Source organism: Quercus suber, unplaced genomic scaffold (assembly GCF_002906115.3).
Source record: "Quercus suber isolate HL8 unplaced genomic scaffold, Cork oak 2.0 scaffold_29, whole genome shotgun sequence".
Lineage (NCBI taxonomy): Eukaryota > Viridiplantae > Streptophyta > Magnoliopsida > Fagales > Fagaceae > Quercus > Quercus suber.
In genome coordinates this window covers 1,982,791-1,999,013 of record NW_027069494.1, presented here as the reverse complement: position 1 = coordinate 1,999,013, position 16,223 = coordinate 1,982,791, and the positions used below count along the sequence as shown (strand labels likewise).

The following is a 16,223-nucleotide window of genomic DNA, read 5'->3' as shown; positions in this document are numbered from 1 at the left end:
AAGACTACACCTCAAACATTATCCCCCAAAATGGAGGATGTATCTCATGGAGATGGAATGCCAACCCAAGACCATTCACTTCCTTTGATTCCAGAATAACTTTAGCAGTACTACTTACAAAATCATCATCCAACTCCTGACCTATACCTAAGTTAGGACTAATGCCATCCTCTTATGTTGATTAATCAAAATTACAAATAATATAAATGTCACATTTTTTTTCTTTCAAGAAAAAGAGATTAATATTCAACTAGTCTATAATACAATTGTCTTCCTATGATTGCATGAGAAAAAAAAAAAAGTGCAGCTGAGAGAGAGAGAGAGATGAGAGACTGAACAAAAGATCATTGACATGAATCATGATCAATATACACTTTTCCTGCAATTTATTCTGCTACACTTACAATTTGTTTCAGAGAAAAAATTGACTGCTGGTAAAAATAAGATTTAGGGGAAAAAAATTGCTTATTAATTAAGCATGTACAGGCTGGAAGGCCTGAAGTAACCAAAAAGATGCTACAGTTAATTTTACTGCTTTGAAAGTAACATTCCTAACAAAAAAGGTAAAAAAGATTGAAACAGAAAATTGAAGTTGAAAAAATAAGTTGAAAAAAAAAAGAAAAAAAAAAAGAGAAAAAAAACCTATATATAATACAATGGGGGAGGGGGAAGGACCTGCAATGGAATTTCCATACCAGTCCCTAATCTTGCCACTATTTAAGGTGACAAAGAATAATTTAAAGAAATGCTATACACAAAGATACCTCCTCTACATGAAGTAGCTTAGAGAATTCTTCTTCCTTGATCCACCTTCTCCATATAGGTCATTCCACTGGAGGAGCTCGTTCATATTTGTAGACTCTGATGACACACTAGCACACACCTGCATTGAAATGAATAGTATCAATGAAGTAGATGTCTTCTAGCCCCATAAGTATGGACAATTATCATAGAAAAGATGACACCAATAGAAGGTGGGGGGGAACTATTATGCCTACTTCAGTAAACAATACATGCAACTTGAACCCCATTAAAATAAAAGACCACATCCCTATTAATTGACTCCTTATTTATTCAGGTTTACCTCAGATCCCCACATCAGCTTTCTGAAGCTAAACTCTCTTACAGCTTTGATGAAATAAAACAGTTCTATCCAGCCAGGATTTTAGCATTGGAACACCAAGTTAGGGATAAGACTAAATAGGATTTAGGGGGGCCACAAAAAATAGATAAAGCCATGAAATGCATCACATATATACTTGGCCAAAGACTGTCCTTGAATATAAACATTTTTTGGGGCACTTCCCAACAATAAAGGTGGTTCTACCCCAGTTATACCATAACGCATTGTATTAAGTACACGTTTTTAGCCATACTAAAAGACCAGCATTGATATAAAACCTTACCCAAAAAAAAGTCGCAGAAAATTTTAAAAGGAAAAATCCTTAATGGACACCCAAAGAAACAAATCAAATACATATACATATTGATAACAAGTTTATAGGAATTCATGATTACCTAGCTTGGCTATTTTTCTTTTTTATTTTTCTTTTCGACTTGTTAATTGTTTTTCTGCTTGAAAATTCAATATACTTTTTAAAAAGAGAAATTATGTATTCATATCATCTTGGATCAAAACTCCACCTTGCTTTTAAAATTTTGTAAGTACTTCAATTTATTTTCATTCACAACAGCCCAACCATGCCAAACCACTCCAACACAAACATTGGCCCAGCTGCCAATAGGATACTTTCTCCAGTGTACTTTTCTAGTCAGAAAATTTATTTAAAGATAAAACAATAACCTGATATTTCTTACCACTTCACTAATATTCTCAAGGAGTCGAAATGAAATACTGAAAGTTACTGATTCAAAATATAGAAAGTATCCATCACCATACCTGCTCATGTGCATATTTGAAATCCTCCAACTTTAGAGGACGAACGTCAGCACTGCTATACAAAGCAGGTAAAGGCCTATTCTCAGCCAACGCCACATTCTTCTCCTGGAATATATACAACAGAATAATGAATAGAAGCATACCCTCCAAAAAAGTATTCAAAAATAAAAATCAACAAAACAACTAACAGTGACAGATTAAACAATTCTTCTCAACCAAAAATAGAACCTCTATGAAGTCTAACTAGCTACCATAGAGGTCTAAAGAGGTGAGTGGTGAAGATGCATAGTGATTAGGAGAATTAAGATGCATTTGCTAAATGAACTCTATATGAGAACAGGACAAACAAAATACGAGGACATAACGAATTGCACTTAGATGCAATAAGACCATTATATTGGCCACAATATTTGCAATAATTAGAAATCACGAGTTATAAGCCTAGAAAGAAAAAGGTTCTAAAAAAAAATAGAACTGAGAATAGTGCATAATGCAATTTCACTACCTGCAGTACAAATCGTACAAGCAAGGATCTGGTCCTATGCCATTTGATCAACCAGGACCAAAATGGCTGAGATTTAAAACAAGACAGAACATGGGGACACCGGGGGGTTGGGGTGGGTTTGTGGGTGGGGGTGTGTACCATTTGATTGACTCATTGAAGTTGTGGTTGATCCGGCCAAAATGAAATAATATTTCACAACTTTGGTATCCAGTTGCCCACTCCACAGGGAATCACAGGAATCTGGTATTCTTAACCCACAAATAGGCTAAGAAGAGAAGCAGATCCTATTTAAGGGCTAGGCTAAGCTCAGAATAAATTTACAGTAGTTTCAGCCAGAAAAATCAAAATTGGCCAATCAACAGAATACTTTGGTATGTCAACTTCAGTTTATTATTGCACTCATTAAAGATAATGGAGGGTTCATATACTTATAAGAACACACAAAAACAGAAAGGTAACCATCAAAATAAAATAACAAATGCTGGTACTAAAAGTATCTAACCTTCTTTTCCTTCTCCAAAATTTCCCTAATGGGACAGTGAGCCGCAGTCACACACAGATTCTGCAACCAAGAATGTAATCAGAGGAACCCAGAATGGGAAAAAGTTCAATTCAGTAGCAGGCAGAAAAGCAAATAACAAATAAAATATGTGTGTGTGTGTGTATATATATATCAACCTTTAGGTCACTCCCAGAGTAGCCATCAGTCATATTTGCAATTGCTTCCAATTCAATATCAGATGCCAGCTCTTCTTTGGCTAATATAACTCTTAGAATTTTTTCTCTGTTTGAGGCATCTGGCAAATTGACCATCAATCTGCACAAAATGATTGTATGTAGTAGTCAACGAATATTGCTTTAACTGGAAAAAGATGGGAACCAAGTGATGAAAGGCAGAATATGTTTACCTCCGGGGAAGCCTCCTAATAACAGCCTCATCAAGGTCAAAAGGCCTATTAGTAGCAGCAAGTACCAGTACACGCTCCTTATCCTTTGTACGCAGACCATCCCAATTTACCATAAACTCATTCTTCATTTTACGCATAGCCTCATGCTCTCCAGGATTTTCACGTCTTCCTAACATGCTATCAACCTGCACAAATAATTTGTGAAAAAAATTATTCCCCGAGAGAGAGTGAGAAGCAGTCCCAAGAGGTTTATGCAGATAAAACTATGGGGGTTTAGTGAAAGGCAGAAACACAACAAAAAATGTAATAAAATTAATTAACATAATTGTTAATGCCTTAAACAAACCTCATCAACAAAAACAACACTAGGAGCTATTTTACTAGCTAGTGAGAAAACTGCTTTGACATACTTTTCCCCTTCACCAAACCACTGCAAGCAATAGAGAGAACGTCATTAAAATTTAAAAGAAAGCTGAAAAAGTCATTAAAATTGAAAAGAAAGCTGAAAAGGAGACGGAGCTGATATTTGTGACTTGTGCATACCTTTGAAGTAATGCTTGACATTGATATATTGATAAAGTTTGCACCGGCCTCAGTTGCAACTGCCTTTGCAAGCATTGTTTTCCCAGTACCAGGAGGTCCAAAGAGCAATATACCCTTGCAAGGCTGTCAAATAAGTAGCAATATTTAGATGGTATACACAAGATATAAACCAAATGAAAAGGGTCTCCACCAAAAAAGAAAAGATCTAACACGGACTTTGGAAGACATCCAAAAGGTAAAGCAAACCACCTTAGTCAGCTGTCCTTTACAAAACAGGTCAGGCCTCTGAAGTGGAAGCATCACCAATTCCTTCAAGGTATCCTTTACATTTTCTAATGCCCCAATATCATCAAAAGAAACCCCAATATCGGTCGGTGGAATGACATCGGCAAGAAGTTTCTTCTCAAATTCATTCTCAGTGACCACATCCTGGAAACATTTGAACTTGAACTGAATATAAATTTCAAAAAATCAAAACTGTAGATTCATTCCCAAAGGAGGGAACCATGAACCTTTGACAGTACCCAAGAGGAAGATGTAAACTTTACCTTCAGTGATTTCTTCAAGCTCTTGTTTTCATTTTGAATGCTCTGCAGAATGTTCAGACCATACATAATGCTGCAATATAAACCATCATGAATGACATCAACACAGGACATAGAGAGGTGAACCATTTCTATATAATTTTTTATAAATTGTTAAAACAATGATAACAGTAATTGGAAAGAATTAAGGCTATACCTTTCGGCAGAGATCACAAGTTTAGCATCTTTGACTGATACTTCAGAGTGATTCATAAACTGGTAACTTAGAGCCCATCCTACTATTTTCTCCACACCTTTCATAATAACAATTAAAGGAAAGATGATGGCACCAGTTAATATTACAGAAAAGGTCACAGCATAAAAATCCAGGAGTAATCCAAGTTCACAAGACATACTTTCAGTATTAAGGGCTTGATCTTTAACACACAGAGTTTCAAGGTCAGGACAATCCAAGCCAATTCTGTTCAGAACCTGAAACCATAAGATATTTTGTAAATATCCAAGAATAGCACCATGTCAATGAGAAAAATATCATCTATAAATCCACATACAAACTAGTATATATATATATATATAAAACAATCTGATTGAAATATTTATAAAAAATTAAAAATCCTGCACCAAGGATTTTCAATGCTGATGAGGCAATAGTCTATGGTTTAACAGGATACTATGTAAGTAAGAAGGTACATCTGACCACCAGGGGCTTACCCATACTGAATTGGTGCTTGTGTGTGTGTGTGTCACAGAGAGAGAGAGAGAGAGAGAGAGAGAGAGCTTGTCATACTATTCAATGTAAGATATTATTCATAAACGGATATCTAATTCCCACTTAAACCAAATTATGGGATGAATATATATATGTAGTTTATGCACTACAACTACAATAATGTCCACGATTCTACCCAGGCCTGGCAGAACTCAACATAACAACAATAACTAAATTCTTTCTAGGCAGAATGCTACAAGCACTTGGAACACAGAAATATAACAGAAGATAGCCAAACAACACAATCAGGTGACACTCACTGAGCGAATGCTGACAATATTTGATTGAGCTTTCAAAGTTTCAATATCACGTTCCAACTGCAGCTTCCAGTCTGAAAGTACAGCTTCATCCTATCAGGAGCAATACAAATATGAGATGACTCAGACAAAAACAGCATTAATATTGCACTATAAATGAATTGTGGGTGCAATACCTGAGGCAGCTGTATTGTCACTTTGTTTGGGAAAAGCCGAGAAAGTTGCTTCATTGCTTTTGGGATTTCTTTACTCCTATCATGCAGTCTTCCGAAGTTATCCTGAACATGAAGCACTAGTCACATTATTTTGATCTTACAGGGAAGAAAAACCACCAAGGACAATGCTTAAACAACTGCAATTGAAGAATCAGAGTAATGATAGCTCCAGATTCCCACTAACATGTAAGTTTCACAAATATATGCATGTCTATGTATGAGTGGGCAGCTATCACTGTTTGCATGTGTGCGCAGGTGCACATGAGAGAGAGAGAAAGAGAGAGAGAGATTAGGCATCAAACATATCGCAAATAGAACTTTATTATCAGAATAGCAAATAATAAACACAAAAACAAGGTTACCATCCCATAGACTAGTAACCAGCTATAGGTTGGTGAGTTGGAGGCTGGAGGAATTTTGCACCAAACCCTAGCTATCGGTTTTCTCACACAAGGGAGGGGACACATGAGCAGAACCAATAGAAATAATGGCAGAGTGATTATGTTGGCTGTTGGGGTAGATAGGTTAGTTTACATTTTCAACTAGAGCTACCATCCAAAATTTTATATATATATATATATATAAACTAAATCTACAAGCCTTGATCAAACTAGATCAACACAAATACCACATCATGATGCCTAGAAAACCCACACAAAAAAAAAAATTAAAAAAATAAAAATTTTGCATTTAGCAAGAGAAAAACTCCAGAAACAAGTTTGGGAGTAGGCACCACTAAATAGAAGAGGAGCGAAATGGTATAAATGAATTTAGGCTGGGAGGGATTTTAAATTCCACAGCAATCATGCTAGCTTTAAAAGATGAACTTTGACTACCACCGAGACACCCAAAATGCAGCTGAATGATTCAACTTAAAGATGATGAAGAGAACCTTGCCAGGATTCAAGGTCCTGAATAGTCATTGTCTACAAATGCCCGTGCATTACCTTAACTTAACAACACAAGCAGGGAAAGTGTACCTTTTATTTCTTACTTTCAGCAGGAGGAAATACTCTACTTAAACAAATTTCATGGAGCCAATTGTTCAGAAACCTTGGCTCACTTCTTTTTAAGGTTATATGAACCATTTATCTGAAAAGCATTTTTACATCTTAACAGAACTTCTCATTCTAAATCGTATGATTGAAACAATAATCAATGGAGTACAAAAAAGTGCAAAAACTAGGATAAGAAATGCTAGGTATTGCATAATACATGAAAACAATTTACAACAATATAAGAATTAGAAATATACAAATGCATTGCAAATAAATGAAAATGATAAAACAACAAACAACAATCACTTTGACTTAAAATATATCTTCTAGATATGAGAAGTTAGAAACATAAAAGTCATTAGCAAAAGACAACAACTTATACACCCAAACAATTACTTCAAAAGCGTGTTTGTGTGTATTGGTTTAGGGGACAGGAGGGGAAATAAGGGCATAGGTTAGCATACCGGAAAGGCAAGATCAAGTAACGCTGTCTGGTTGCTTCCAAACTTCGTAAATAAAAGACCACCAGGATGAGACTGGAAACACAAAAATTCCAACACAAAAGTTAACTAAGCAACATACAGAACATAGGTGATTAAATTGGTACCATAAAATTTCAAACAAGCTAACAGAAAAAAATAAATAACTACTTACCTTCTCCTTACGATTGTCCATCTGGGTATGGGAACCAATTATAACAACATTCTCCGGCAAATTTTCAAGCTTACCCTTTAAGACCGTATATGATTCTGAGCTACCCGCCGCCATAGCCTTTTCTATGTCTTTCACAAACAATATTAATGGACTGGTTTTACTTTCTTTTGATGCAACCTACAAAAATGACACAATTTCAATATTGGTTCCCAGACAACAGCAACAATTTCTTGGAGCAGTAGAGACTGTCAAGTACCTCAAAGAGCTCATTAATAGCAAGCTTCTCTATATCATCACCACCAAAACTATCTAAGCGGTGTAAATTATTGGCTGCAGAGTAAAGCATCAGTGAGTAAAACAAGATGATAGAAGCACAACAAATGAAAATCTGGCATATAAATTAAAGGAAGTGAGGACAATTGCATCAAAGGAATCACCAGAACAAAAGAAACCATGATCATCTTCACAAAGGCCATATATATATGTAGTTTATGCACTACAACTACAATAATGTCCACGATTCTACCCAGGCCTGGCAGAACTCAACATAACAACAATAACTAAATTCTTTCTAGGCAGAATGCTACAAGCACTTGGAACACAGAAATATAACAGAAGATAGCCAAACAACACAATCAGGTGACACTCACTGAGCGAATGCTGACAATATTTGATTGAGCTTTCAAAGTTTCAATATCACGTTCCAACTGCAGCTTCCAGTCTGAAAGTACAGCTTCATCCTATCAGGAGCAATACAAATATGAGATGACTCAGACAAAAACAGCATTAATATTGCACTATAAATGAATTGTGGGTGCAATACCTGAGGCAGCTGTATTGTCACTTTGTTTGGGAAAAGCCGAGAAAGTTGCTTCATTGCTTTTGGGATTTCTTTACTCCTATCATGCAGTCTTCCGAAGTTATCCTGAACATGAAGCACTAGTCACATTATTTTGATCTTACAGGGAAGAAAAACCACCAAGGACAATGCTTAAACAACTGCAATTGAAGAATCAGAGTAATGATAGCTCCAGATTCCCACTAACATGTAAGTTTCACAAATATATGCATGTCTATGTATGAGTGGGCAGCTATCACTGTTTGCATGTGTGCGCAGGTGCACATGAGAGAGAGAGATTAGGCATCAAACATATCGCAAATAGAACTTTATTATCAGAATAGCAAATAATAAACACAAAAACAAGGTTACCATCCCATAGACTAGTAACCAGCTATAGGTTGGTGAGTTGGAGGCTGGAGGAATTTTGCACCAAACCCTAGCTATCGGTTTTCTCACACAAGTTTTGCACCAAACCCTAGCTATCGGTTTTCTCACACAAGGGAGGGGACACATGAGCTGAACCAATAGAAATAATGGCAGAGTGATTATGTTGGCTGTTGGGGTAGATAGGTTAGTTTACATTTTCAACTAGAGCTACCATCCAAAATTTTGTGTATATATATATATATATATATAAACTAAATCTACAAGTTTTGATCAAACTAGATCAACACAAATACCACATCACGATGCCTAGAAAACCCACACAAAAAAAAAAATAAAATAAAATAAAATTAAAAAAATAAAAATTTAGCATTTAGCAAGAGAAAAACTCCAGAAACAAGTTTGGGAGTAGGCACCACTACNATTGTCTGCATCCATACAAGGATCCAATCCAAGGCTACCAAGATTGGGGTGGTCATTGGCAGCATCAGGAGAAGGAACAACGGTTTTCTCTCTTGAAGAAACACCAGCAAGATCATTATCGGCACTATCCTTCATGTCAATGTCTGGAGTATGATCATCTGACCCTCCACAGCCAGAAGGTAGAATGGACATTTCAGTATTCTGGTCCACATCCTCACTAGTTTTACCGGGTGCCTGAAGTATGGTCAAGTCTTTTGGCATATTAGACAAAGATGCTAATATTGATGCTCCAGCAACAGCTGATGGGTCCCCAGATCTTGCCTCAATATGTATCCCCTTTATTGGAGCACTCTGAGCTTCTAATATGCTCACAGAAGGTATGCCAGGAGCAGTTAAATTATCATTGGTGAGTTGCTGAAAGATCTGACTTCATGTCAAGGAATATATTTATAGAACATCCACAAGGGGAAGTAAAAATATTACAATCACAGTAAAAAGTATAAAACAGCTGCAACAAAAAGACATGAGGATTTGTTTTCCTTTTGAATGATGAGGTATTTAAAAATAAAAGGCCACCAGCCACCCTTCAAAATACTGAATTGGCTATACTAAAGAAATAAAGAGTAAAAAAGGATACATAAGCATGCTTTCCAGAAGAAGTGAAGACCACCTCATCGCCTCCGCTTAGAATTACACTAGAATTTTTTCTATAGTACTTCCCATTTACTTGGACAGCACCTTTACCCCCTGTGATTTCCAGTAATGTAACAGATGAACCTTCACGCTATCCAGAATTAAAATAAACACCAAAAGAAAAATGTCAGTACAATCACAAGCCACCTGAGAATGAATAATAAGCAATGTCATTGCACCATGTTATTTACATATTGAAAATGTCTCTTTTTTAGTTGCAAAAGGATACTGCAGAGAGCTATACCTCTATGTGCCTCAATTTACACAATGTATTGCTAATGGATGGATCTTTAAGCCATAAATTGCATTGACGGCCTTGACCAACAGAGAAAGTAGTACCATACATTGACAGGTGAGGATTCTGGAAAAACATGAGGAACAAACAACAGATTAGCAGACCAAGGTAAGGACTCTAACTCTGTTCCTAGAAGAGGCAGATGAACAGAATCCATGTTTCATCAACAATCCCTAATATACTCAGCCAAGACCCTAGTCCTATGTTTGGATTGGGGGAGAGGAGTAGGGAAGGATCAGTAAAAAATATACTAATTTTAGTAGATTTAAGGGGGGAAATCAACAAAAGATAAGAAGTGATTCAAGATGGAAATATTAAAAAGAAACTTATCACAAACTTTCTTAGAAAAATATAAAAAATAAAAACCAATAGTAAGGAATCACAATTGATAATAATAATTGATTTAAAAACAAACAAACAACCACAGGTGCGGAGACAAGTTCCTTTTTTTATTGGCATGTTAAGGTCTCACTACAAAACACCTAAAGCCTCTTATGACAAGCTTCAAGCAACTTTCCCACAAATTATTCAGGCTGAAACGTGGCTCAAAATCAAGTCTCAAGCAAACACAGGAATCCTCAACCTGAATCAGCCAAACACTCTAATTATGAGAAAAGAGTAGGTCCAAACTCAAGTAAAGTAAGTTGTTTTTCCAAGACACTTTCCATTACTCACTCTTCTAAGCTAGCAACATTGCATCCACTCCACCTTCAAGAATATACCAAGCCAACCCACCCCTTCCCCCCATCTCTTCCATCCATCAAAATTTAATAACTAGTAGTATATAAATCTATCAAAAAACAAGATGTAGTAATAAACTATTAAATGCCAAAAGAAAAAAAATGACATAGATCAAACATCACATAAGAACAAATACACTTTCACAGAATTATAATCTTCTGTTCATCTGATACTTACAAGCCCCAAAATACACTCCCCTGATAAGGAACATAAATATATCAAATTCCAAATGGAGGTACTTGATCAATGCCCTCTTTTCCCTCCATCAATCCAATAAACTTGCACTGACAAATCAACCTTAAGAACCCAAAAAGCTACTCATGGATAGTAGGCAGACCTAACCGATTTAAATTTTAACACATGCAAGCCCAATAAGGGAGTCAATGTTCACGAAGCTCCCAATAAAAGAATTAACAAGCCACAGATAAACAATTCAACCAAAACAGAACTCTTTGCTCAACTGCCTAGAAAACGAATGACAATACAAACAAACCAAATTGTTTATCATAATTAGCAATGCTTAAGTGTCAAACAAGCACAAAAACATAAAAAGGCAACTCTTTTTCTCTTCCAAACAACTAAACATAGCAACAATCTAATTCTAATCACAACACCAAGATTTCAGAACCGAATTAAACATAAAACCCACCTGAGAACACTGGGAAAGAAGCTNTTTTTTTTTTTTTTTTTTTTTGCCTTTTATGGTGCGTGTGGTGGTCACAGATTTCAATTTATAGTAACCTATAAAATTTGGGACTAGGGGGAATATGTCACATGGCAAGCTTTTTACATTAGATTTGGTCATGTGATAAATTTGAAGGTAATTTTATTTGGAAAAAATTATGCATTCAAATATCATAATGAGAGGTGAGTTTTAGTTGACTCAATTGGTAAAGTCTTTGATGGTTGAATTAGAGATCTAGGGTTTAATCTTTGTCTACATTAAAAATTAATTAATGTCTTAGTCTGATGATAAAAATTCATCATTAGGACTAAAAAAAAAAATCAAAAGTACAATGAAACACTAAAATTTACATTCATGAATTTTTCTATTCTTATACCTTAAATCAAAATAAATTATAAAATAAAACGAAAAAAAAAATTATTGCTAAAAATTCACACTTTGTTGTCTTATTTTGTCTGTTGTTCCTCTCTACATTGAAAAGTTTCATAACAAAGAAACTTATTAGAAAAAATTTCAAAACAATTATAGTAGTAGTGTAATTTGAAGGGAAAAATTTTAGGCATAATTCTTTAGATGTTGTATTTAGATTTCCCCAATTAAATTTAACTCTGTTGTTGCATTTGTAAGTAAATGACATGGTTAGATATATTTGTTAGTGAAAAATATAATATTGTTCGTATTGGATATAGTCATGTGCATAAATTCAATATATATTGGTCATTAAGTTCAAGGTAATTTTTAGGATTCCCAAGAGACCTCTTATGATCTTTGAGTATTCAAGTTTTTATATTTTGTGTTACAAGTAGCCCATGGAATCTATGTACCTATAAGCATGGGTTGTCAAAATCTCTATCTCGGATTTGATAATCCTAAGATCCAATGATTCTTCCCTGTAAAAACGATTCAAATTGGTTTAGAATCTTTCATGGGGTATGATCTACATGGGATCACGATAATGGATGATAAAATGTAAGATTTTACGACCTTACTCTATAGAATCCTTACAATCCTACCCTGTGAATCAATTTAGATCAGTGTAGGATCATCCATATAGCATACAAGTAACAAAATCGACATTCATTACACTTATTATAATTAGTTGTAATTATGTATATCTATGGTGAGATTAGGATTATCCAACCCTATCGATTAAGTTGTATTGGGTTTTGAAGGGCTTGACATTTTTTGTTATCTTAGGCTTTGCTTGGATTGCATTTTTGGCTCACGCGTCTGTGTCTGCGTCTGCCGTCCCTTTTTTTTTTCCTTCATCCAGCACCTCTTGCACTGTTCACGAGACATGAACAGTGCATTCAGGCTTATCTACAATATTTTTTTGTGTGAACAGTATTTCATAAATTATTTTTTTATTGTTTTCAATTTTTAATTTTCAGCAAAATAATCTGTATCCAAATGCACACTTAATATAATTGAAAATTTTGCAAAATCTTTGGAACTTTGGAACTTTATGTATATTATTAGTGTTGGAACTCGAAACATGTAAGTTTAAATTTTGAAGGTCATCATTTATTCATGCATTGGTAATTTAGTACTAAGTAATTGTTACATTTTATGAGTAATTTGTGTCACATTAGCTTATTTCTTATGTTTCTTTAACATGTATTATTTGCTAATGTTAATTTTTCATTAAGCCTTTTTTTTTTTTTTTTTTTTATATTTGAAGGGAAAAATTTTAGGCATAATTCTTTAGATGTTGTATTTAGATTTCCCCAATTAAATTTAACTATGTTGTTGCATTCGTAAGTAAATGACATGGTTAGATATATTTGTTAGTGAAAAATATAATATTGTTCGTATTGGATATAGTCATGTGCATAAATTCAATATATATTGGTCGTTTAGTTCAAGGTAATTTTTAGGATTCCCAAGAGTCTTATGATTTTTGAGTATTCAAGTTTTTTATATTTTGTGTTACAAGTAGCCCATGGAATCTATGTACCTATAAGCATGGGTTGTCAAAATCTCTATCTTGGATTTGATAATCCTAAGATCCAATGATTCGTCCCCATAAAAACAATTCAAATTGGTGTAGAATCTTTCATGGGGTATGATCTGCATGGGATCACGATAATGGATGATAAAATGTAAGATTTTACGACCTTACTCTATAGAATCTTTACAATCCTACCCTGTGAATCAATTTGGATCAGTGTAGGATCATTCATATAGCATACAAGTAACAAAATCGACATTCATTACACTTATTATAATTAGTTGTAATCATGTATGTCTATGGTGAGATTAGGATTATCCAACCCTATCGATTAAGCTGTATTGGGTTTTGAAGGGCTTGACATTTTTTGTTAGCTTAGGCTCACGCGTCTACGTCTGCCGTCCTTTTTTTTTTTCCCCCTTCATCCAACACCTCTTGCACTATTCACAAGACATGAACAGTGCATTCAGGCTTATCTACAATATTTTTTGTGTGAACAGTATTTCAGAAATTATTTTTTTATTGTTTTCAATTTTCAATTTTCAGCAAAATAATTTGTATCAAAATGCACACTTAATAAATTGAAAATTTTGCAAAATCTTTGGAACTTTATGCATATTATTAGTGTTGGAACTCGAAACATGTAAGTTTAAATTTTGAAGGTCATCATTTATTCATGCATTGGTAATTTAGTACTAAGTAATTGTTACATTTTATGAGTAATTTGTGTCACATTAGCTTATTTCTTATGTTTCTTTAACTTGTATTATTTGCTAATGTTAACTTTTCATTAAGCTTTCTTTTTTTTTCTTTTTTCTTTTTTACAAAAAGTAGAATATTACAATTCTCAATTTGATCTATGAAATCCTCTCATTGATCTTCTGTAGAATCCAGATTCTTAAGTATTTTGCTTTCAAGTATATGAATTCACATTCAAACCTCGCTATAACGAATATGCATTTATGTCTAAAAAGGTGGGTCCAAATTCCAATGTTTGGGAAATTTATTTTTTCTTATAAGTGAATATTATTTTAGGCAAGATTTAGGTACAGTACTTAGGTACTGTTCTTTAGGTTTTCTTTTTAAAATTTTGGCATGTAGATTTTTTCACATGGGATGAAAATGTATTTTTTTAGTTAAGTAAACACATTGTTGAATCTTAAAAGAATAACATAAATAACAGTACCTAAGTTTTGTCCTATTATTTTTATACCACTAGGCTTTTTTTTGTTTGAGAAAGTATACCACTAGCTTAATACCATGCCAAACTAAAAAACATAAATTTCGAACCTGCTACAAAGTCACTCACATAGCTTTTGCAATCCAATTGAGCCCACCATAACACAAAAACACATGGATGATGTGAAAAAATCAATGAAACTTTTAAGTGTCTAGAGATTTTTCCTATAAAATTTTATAATCAAATGCTTATTCTATGTATAAAACATTTTTCTTTTATTTCAATATATCTTCTTTATACCTGTCTTTAATAATTATTGTTAACTTTAGTTTATTTCGAGGTTGGACTTTAAATTATGTTTAATGAGATTCATTCTCTCCTCTAAGTCTTCAATTTTAATTAAGAAAAAACAAGGCACTCACGTATCTAAGAATTTGTATTTTGTTTATGTTTCTACAAAGCGTGGAAAAGTAGCTCATAAGTATAATTTAGTAATTGATGAAGAAAGGTTGTTGTTGTATTCTGAATTTAGATTGAAGTGAACATGTTGTATATCTAACTTTCATAAGATTGGCTTAATAATTTAGTAATTTATGATGTTCAAAACTTTTCTGTTGGGTTAGGATCTTAGAAAAAGCAAAATTGTCTGGTATTCACTATTCAGTTGTGTATAGCTTTAAATTAGAGTACTTTGGTATTCTGGGAGAATGCACTTTTAATGATGTTTCATAGGAAATTTTGCTAGGCAAATCTACCTACTGTTTGTTAAGGCATAAATATGGTACATAAATAGCCAAAGTACGTCAATGTGAATTAAGTTGCTTTAAAACCTTCCTATCCAAAAAAAAAAAAAAAACAAGTTGCTTTTAAGCCAGAAGCGGCTGTGCGTTGTATAGGCATGGTTCAACATCGCAATCGGTGCCTAGACATCGTGAAATACAAGAATCCAAACCATCAAAGTATTAATTCTTCAACTCCAACCTTAGGCAAGATAGCCGACGTTGACTAATATTAGTACTATATGTTGTTGGAATTTATTTTGCAATGTTGGTCCATCAGTGCATTCCCCCTTATGCAAGAGACCAACTACCAATGTAGTTAGGAGGTGAGTTTGGCTGGATGGTATCTCTCCATACACAAAGTGCATAAGGGAATGGAGGACTTTAGTTCAAGCCGCCGAAAAAGATGTGAGATATTTGTTTAGTAGTATTTCTAACTTGTTCGGAAGAATAAAAAAAAACTAGTATTTTCTTATACCTAAATAAGTTGTCATAGTAAGTTGTTGTTAATAAAAAAATTTATTTTAAGTGGCTTTTTTCTATTATGTTGTTTATTAGTCTAGAATTCTCATAAATTTTATCCCTTAAAATAGGGGATAACAACCGTTTTTGTTGTCACACTTGGCTACATTAGCTACAATTTCACTTTTGTAGCACTTGCATCAGTCCATGCTAAATGACCTTATGTTGCCACACTTGCCTGCATTAGCTACAATTTCACTTTTATAGTACTTTCATCGTAGCACTTGCATCAGTTCATGCTAAATGACCTAAATGCAAAATTTTGGCCAATCAACTTTAAAAATTATCCTCATTAATTTGTGTAAAATTATGCATTTTTGGTTCTTTTTTTAGTTACGGTGGCCATGTAAATTTACATAGGTATTGAAGCTATGCATATATAAATTTTATTCATTGTTTGCATTTTCCAAGGATGAAAGAAGAAAATGGAAGGTG

The 16,223-nt window shown here is 34.0% G+C and overlaps 2 protein-coding genes and 1 long non-coding RNA gene across 3 annotated transcripts; all 3 read right to left on the bottom strand.

Moving 5' to 3' along the window:
- Window positions 1–333: 333 nt before the first annotated feature.
- Window positions 334–7,618, bottom strand: LOC111996343 (uncharacterized). Its single transcript, XM_065770284.1, has 16 exons — window positions 7,551–7,618; window positions 7,295–7,471; window positions 7,105–7,176; window positions 5,604–5,705; window positions 5,431–5,520; window positions 4,797–4,872; window positions 4,598–4,694; window positions 4,405–4,474; window positions 4,106–4,285; window positions 3,857–3,979; window positions 3,660–3,743; window positions 3,314–3,498; window positions 3,084–3,222; window positions 2,908–2,967; window positions 1,901–2,005; window positions 334–883 (listed from the first exon to the last, which is right to left on the bottom strand). The coding sequence occupies exons 2-16, from the start codon at window positions 7,406–7,408 to the stop codon at window positions 770–772; spliced, it is 1,611 nt and encodes a 536-aa protein (XP_065626356.1). The 5' UTR covers window positions 7,409–7,471; window positions 7,551–7,618; the 3' UTR covers window positions 334–769.
- A 364-nt stretch (window positions 7,619–7,982) lies between these two features.
- LOC136066250 (uncharacterized) lies at window positions 7,983–8,935 on the bottom strand. Its single transcript, XR_010627719.1, has 2 exons — window positions 8,118–8,935; window positions 7,983–8,034 (listed from the first exon to the last, which is right to left on the bottom strand). It is a non-coding gene; the product is annotated as an uncharacterized LOC136066250 (long non-coding RNA).
- Window position 8,936: 1 nt separating this feature from the next.
- On the bottom strand, window positions 8,937–11,339 carry LOC136066270 (uncharacterized; the record flags this gene model as incomplete). Its single annotated transcript, XM_065770315.1, has 4 exons — window positions 11,321–11,339; window positions 9,880–9,996; window positions 9,580–9,726; window positions 8,937–9,365 (listed from the first exon to the last, which is right to left on the bottom strand). Coding segments are annotated over exons 2-4 (678 nt in total), but the record flags the coding sequence as incomplete, so codon positions are not given.
- Window positions 11,340–16,223: the final 4,884 nt, after the last annotated feature.

What these genes read in the sequence shown, in the direction of transcription:
- LOC111996343 (XM_065770284.1), bottom strand. Translation starts at nt 7,408, where the DNA reads ATGGCGGCGGGTAGCTCAGAATCATATACGGTCTTAAAGGGTAAGCTT. An exon ending in TGACAATACAGCTGCCTCAG is followed by an intron (nt 5,521 to 5,603) that starts GTATTGCACCCA and finishes TGCTCCTGATAG; the next exon opens with GATGAAGCTGTACTTTCAGA. An exon ending in GCTTGAAGAAATCACTGAAG is followed by an intron (nt 4,286 to 4,404) that starts GTAAAGTTTACA and finishes AAATGTTTCCAG; the next exon opens with GATGTGGTCACTGAGAATGA.